Source organism: Antrostomus carolinensis, unplaced genomic scaffold, assembly GCF_000700745.2.
Source record: "Antrostomus carolinensis isolate BGI_N321 unplaced genomic scaffold, ASM70074v2 scaffold9408, whole genome shotgun sequence".
NCBI lineage: Eukaryota > Metazoa > Chordata > Aves > Caprimulgiformes > Caprimulgidae > Antrostomus > Antrostomus carolinensis.
The window spans coordinates 82,426-88,425 of NW_010333727.1; the positions used below are offsets into that span (position 1 = coordinate 82,426).

At 40.9% G+C, this 6,000-nt stretch overlaps 1 protein-coding gene across 2 annotated transcripts in view; it reads right to left on the reverse strand.

Annotated features, from left to right (window-relative positions):
* LOC104529617 (vasoactive intestinal polypeptide receptor) overlaps window positions 1-6,000 on the reverse strand; it is a 73,518-nt gene that overhangs the window by 50,393 nt on the left and 17,125 nt on the right. The window contains exon 2 of one of the 2 annotated variants that reach the window (XM_010173965.1): window positions 2,439-2,546. The exons of the other annotated variant lie outside the window; for it this stretch is intronic. Within the exon in view, the coding sequence (XP_010172267.1) occupies window positions 2,439-2,546 (108 nt within the window). The remainder of the gene's footprint in view (window positions 1-2,438; window positions 2,547-6,000) is intronic. 2 annotated transcript variants of the gene reach the window in all.

A 6,000-nucleotide genomic window follows, 5' to 3' on the forward strand; every position in this document is an offset into this window, starting at 1 on the left:
CCACATCTTTCTTGTACTGAGGGATCCAGAGCTGGACACAATACTCCAGGTGGGGTCTGATATCTAAAGAGTTGTTCAGGTTCCTACAGACAGTTGTCTGCTGACTGCATTGACTGAATTACTGTTGATGTTAATGGACACCTACCTTGTACAGACACACCTGCAATTAGGAACTGCAGAAATTAAGAATGCTGAATCCCATTTCTCCAACAAAGCAACACACTCCGTGCTTCACTATATTAAATGAGGAGAAGTAGATATTTTCATGGTTCTATTCATCTGGTCTCTTTAAGTGACTAATTTATGATGAGATAAATTATACCTTACCCATCACTGACCAAACCAGCTCTTCAGTGACTGGAATCCCTGGATAACTGTCAGATGCAAGAAACTACATTTAACCTGAGGAAACTCATCTGAAACAATGTGAAATCCCCCTAGAAGGCTGCAGACATTGCCGGCTGCAAGGCTAGATGACATTTGCTGAGCTCACTGCTCAAAGAAGAGCACAAATGCCAGTAGCCACACTACAACATGGGTATGCAGGTAAGGGTCATGGGTTGGGTTGTGTTTGAGGCTGTTTCTTGGCCTGACACATTGAGATAAGTGCCCAGAGAGCCCAAGTGATGCCCTGACTGCTCTCAGTGGAGTCTGGACTTCTCCCTGAACAGGAACCATTCACTTGCCTATGCATAGGTCTTTTGAGACATCCAATGACATGTGAACGATGGAAGAACTGCATCTTTCTGCAGGTGAACCTGGAGATGAGCTGAGATGTCCTAGCACATCCCAGAGAGCAGCAGATACTCCTGGATGGGCAAGTTTATTGAGTCTCATAGGCCTATCTTAATACACAATTAAAAGCATCTCACTTTCATTTGCTTAAGTTCAACACAGCCACAATGATATATATAGAATCATAGAATTGTTTTGGTTGGAAAAAAACCTTTAGGATCATCAAGTCCAACCATTAATGCAACATTGCCAAGTCCACCACTAAACCTTGTCCCTAAGCACTGCATCTACACATCTTTTATACATATATATATATATGATCATATATATAATTTGTGAGTGTATATAAATAAATAAATAAATAAAATACTTTCCTCATTGCTCTGTTCTGGTATTAGAAAAACTTAAAGAGTTTTTTTTCTTCCTACTTAACTAACTCTGCTGGGTCTCTAAAACCCAGTGAGTGAACGTTGTGCTCAGGAGAGGAGGCAACACAAAACATCAACAGCAGGCAATTATTCCACATGGCTGGGTCAATGCACAGGGGTCTTGTCCTGCAAGATGTGATATTACAGCAGCTCCTGCTTGCTTCCCCTGGGTGTTGACGCATCAATGATGAACTACTGGGAAGTTTTGGAAAGTGGGAGGTTACAGCACTAGGACAGGACTCTGGAGATTTTGAAATTATCTTCTGGGTCTGCAAAGATTTTTGGTGTGGCCTTGGGAAAGTCACGTAATCAGCGTGTGCTGGTTAATCAGTGTAGTGTCCTGGTCTGTTAAACAGGGACAGTATCGTATCCTTACTCTCATTCATCATCTATCATGTGTGTTTGGACTGTAAAGCTGTAAAAGTGGAGACTTATCAGCTTGGTGCATAATCTCCAGTGCAAAAGATTTTAATTCTCTGTGGAGGTCTGCAGGGTTACTATAATAAAAATGGTAAATAATGACTATAAACTACCAGAAGACAGAAAGTCCTGCTGCTACATAGCACTTGAGACATAAGTTCTAAATTAAAGCTTCCCAGAACACCCTGAACAGTGAGTTAAGCTACCTTCTCCATTAACCTTCCCTGCCCATTATTTGTCAGGTTAATTTATTGGCTTGTGGCCAAATTTGTCATTTCAGCAGAAAAATCCTTGATTACGCTAACAGTTTCAGTTTGTTTATTTTACGTCAGAGACTTAATGAATCACAGTGCTAAACTGTTCATTTTGTACAACAAACATACTGTTATTACACAGGTTGTTTCACTGCACAACACCCATATGACTGGATTTCACCAGAAGTCATTTGTGCATCTCTATGATCCAGAGTAGTACGTGGTGCTGCAAGGATAGGAAGGATGCTCTAAGGGTTTGAACATTCAGGTATGGTTTTGAAACCATCTTTATCTTGTGCAAAGACCTTGATTCTCCCTTTGATTATACCAAGAATCACAGAATGGTGGGGTTGGAAGTGACCTCTGGAGATCACCTAGTCCAACCCCACTGCCAAAGCAGGTTCACCTCGAGCAAGTTGTACAGGAAAGCATCCAGGTGGGTTTTGAACATCTCCAGAGAAGGAGACTCCACAACCAATCTGGGCAGCCTGTTCCATTGCTCCAACACCCTTACAGCTTCCACTGTGATATGATATGAAACCCCACAGACAGTGAAGTCATAAAACAATTGCAGTGAGATGAGCTGTGTGGTTCTGCTTACCGAGAAAAGTGGTGAGGAATCTGAAGTACTTTGGGCATGGTCGTACCACAACTTCTCCCACCTCTGCTTCAGGCCAGCACGTGATGTTGTCCCACTGCCTTCTGCAACCTGGGGAAAAGAGAAAAGCAGATGGTAGAACAAGCACGAGGGGTATCTGCTGGATGGAGCAGAGGAACCAGGGCAGAGCAGAGTAGCTATGCCAAGGTGTGTGGAGCCTATCACCTCAACATAGGCAGATTTTGGAAGATAAGGCACAAAAATATTTTCTTTAAAAATGTAGCTTTCAGCTCCTCCAGTCTCTGAAATTCAGCACTGGTGGTGTCTAATATTCCAGAACTTGGTACAAAAAGAACAGTAGATAGGTGCAAGAACTGGGCAAATCAGAGTTAATAGAGAACACTGCCTTTTTTTAGACTAAAAAGGCAGAAATGCCTAATTAAATATCTCTCTTCCTTGCCCTTATCTCTCCTTGGTGCATTAAAATACCTGGTCTGAACATGTCAGACATGCTCATCTTCCTTCTCTGCTTCCCCCAAACTTCTATCACCAGCTTTTTTTGAGATGATTGTGCAAAGGGTGTGCTCAGTAGGAAGGGGACACTGATGAAAATCAAGGGATCAGGAACCAAATCCATTCCCCAGAAGCAATTTTTCTCCCTAAAAAGGGAGAAGGCATAAACCACTCCGGGAGGCTGAGGAGGGACAGTGCTGTCACCAGGAGATGCTCTCTATGGAAGGGTAGTGCAAGGTGGTATAGTCATAGTTATCCATGCTAGGAATGAGGGTATAAACAATGGAGCTAACTTCATGGAAAAAAACATAGGATTTTGTTAAAATTAAGCATTTCTCAAGATTTTCTAGACAGAATAAAACTTTACTTGAGAAAAAAAAAATCGCATGTCCTTCCTACAGAGTTAATATGCTCTGATTTTTGCCCTTTTATTTCCGCTTTCTCAAAAGATCCTGAAAGATCCTGTCATGAAATAATTTATTTTCCATGGGCAGAATATCTAATATCTTAATATTTTTGGAGCTGCTGGCTGTTTGGTGGCAGATAAGTATGACGCTGTGGACATCAGGAACAGGTTGCCCAAGGAAGTTGTGGATGCCTCCTTCCTAGAAGTGTTTAAGGCCCGGCTGGATGAGGCTTTGAGCAACCTGGTCTAGTGGAAGGTGTCCCTGCTGATGGCAGGGGGGTTGGAACTGGATGATCTTTAAGGTCCCTTCCAAACCCAAACCATTCTATGATTCTATGATATCACATACACGCTGCGCTGTTGAATAAGGTAACATTAGGTCTGAAGCCAAAAGGAGTTAGCAGATCTGAATTAAAAATAATAATAATAATAATAATAATAAAAAAAAATCAGACACGGTTTTGTGGTTTTGCCTCAACATGTTACATATTTTAGAGTTCTTACTAGAATTCTGAAAATGGTTTTTTTTGGTTATTAAATTTCCAACAGACAGGTACTGCATGTGCTGCCTGTGTGAGATAGATGGGTTGTCAACAGCCCTCACTTTTTTTTATAGCACCTCTGCTCTCGGTTATTTGTCATGCCCCATTAGATTGCAACACTTCCCCAAATGTGACTAAAGTGTTGCTGTTAAGGTCAACAGCTTAACAAGAGAAACTAGAACATGAAGAAGAAAGCTTTTGAGAAAATACTTTTCACATGACAGCAAAGGGAACTATGAAAACCACCATCAAACTGCATTTCTTGATAATTATATCCCGATCTGAAATTCCTCCTTTAAAACAGCTTTTACTACTTGAGCTAAGAAAAAAGCTGGTGTCATCATCAGTCTGTTCAGACCCAGGCAGCGTGCTGTCTCAGATCAATAAAGAGAGCACACAAAAATGCTTTGAAGCTGAAAAAAAGAACCCTCAGCTCTCTTTCCAAGTTATTTTACAGGTTTCTCCCTCCTTCTTTCATGAGCAAACACAACTTTTCAAATGAAGTCCCGAGGTGAGTTTATTGGAGCCTGAAAAACAGAATAACTGATGGTATCTGCTTCATGTATACTCTTCTGTAGCGATCATTAAAATTCAGTTTTCAGGTTTCTAATCTCAGGTGCAATGCTCAGTTTCCACAGTGTCATCTTTATCTGCCACCAAACAGCCAGCAGCTCTGAAAGTATTAATATATTAGATATTTTGCCCATGGAAAATAGATGATTTCATTACAGGATCTTTCATGTTCTACAATCTTTTCCTCCATCAACTTCAATAAATTATAGTGCAGCCATTACCTCAGGACAGGTTATAATGCAAAATAAAATACAAGGTGATAGTATTAGATGGCTTTTTAAATGTCCTGAATTACACACTTTGAGAATTTTTGTGATCCGTACCTTTTTCTGTTAGCATTTTTCACCATCAACTGTGATGCATGAAAAAAGCTTTTAGGTGTTCACTTTTGTAACAAAAGCTGTCTTTGATTAAAATAAAGTGAAAACACACAAGACTGGCCTTGCAAGACACACCAAATGGATCTTTAAAAATTATTAGCTCTGTGAAGACCTCTCATATCTGCCTAATAGCTCTTCCAACACCATTCTACCTTATTGTCCCTCCAAGACGTGCTGACAATATTTGTGGCAGCTGCCTGGAAGGGTCCAGGTTTTAAAGGTGGGATTCATATCTCTAAATTTATGTATCTAAAAGTCAGATGTATAAACCTAAAGAAGCCAATGGAAAGCAGACCTCTGCCTGGCAGTTCATGTCACTGTAGGATGGTTATCATCTAAAGTTCAGAAAATGAATCATTCTTTGGAGGTGTCTTCTTCTCTCCAATGACTAGAAGAGGGCCTGCACGAGTAACTCAAGTTTAATGAACTGGAACAAGACAAAGATTGATATTTGCAAGATATTTTGCATCTGCAACCCAACACTTGCCGCTCACCCTGTAGTCATCCCATTATAACGTCAGGCAAAAGTTTGTGCCTGTCTATCCAAACCAGGACACAGACAACCTTTATCAAATACTCTTCCAGAAAAATGGTTTTCTTTCTCCAAAACTGATAGACCTCACCCTGGGAAATTGCTGGGATCAGTGGGTTGCCAGACAATATTCAGTCGTGTCAGTGTGACACATCAAAACCTCAGAAAATTATCTGAGCACAGAAATAACTGCAATGTGCCTTGGAAAAGGAAATCCCTCTCTTCCCTGTGGCATCACTTATCCTTCATGGATGTAATAAAGATGATAATTTGTTTTGCCTGATCAAATAATGTTTGGTGATTGCTAAGTGCTTCTCCATTAATCAATTGTAAATGTTGTCTTCTCCCTTGCACTCAGTATCTGCAGGAAGGGTGCAAAGGTATTTAGCAATCCTTACCCAAGGCAGCAGGTGCAAATAAGCCATGAATACACCTACCCTTCAACATCCATTTCAATCACAGGAACTGCTCTGCTCACTTGCTTGTTACCAAAAGCCAAGGAATACACACTGCCAAGGGCTGGTGCTTTGCTTTGGAAAGGATCACAAGTGAGTCTGGAGAAGCAGTGTAAAAATGAGTGACTTTTTCAAGACAGTAGCATTTACCACACCCCCGGGCC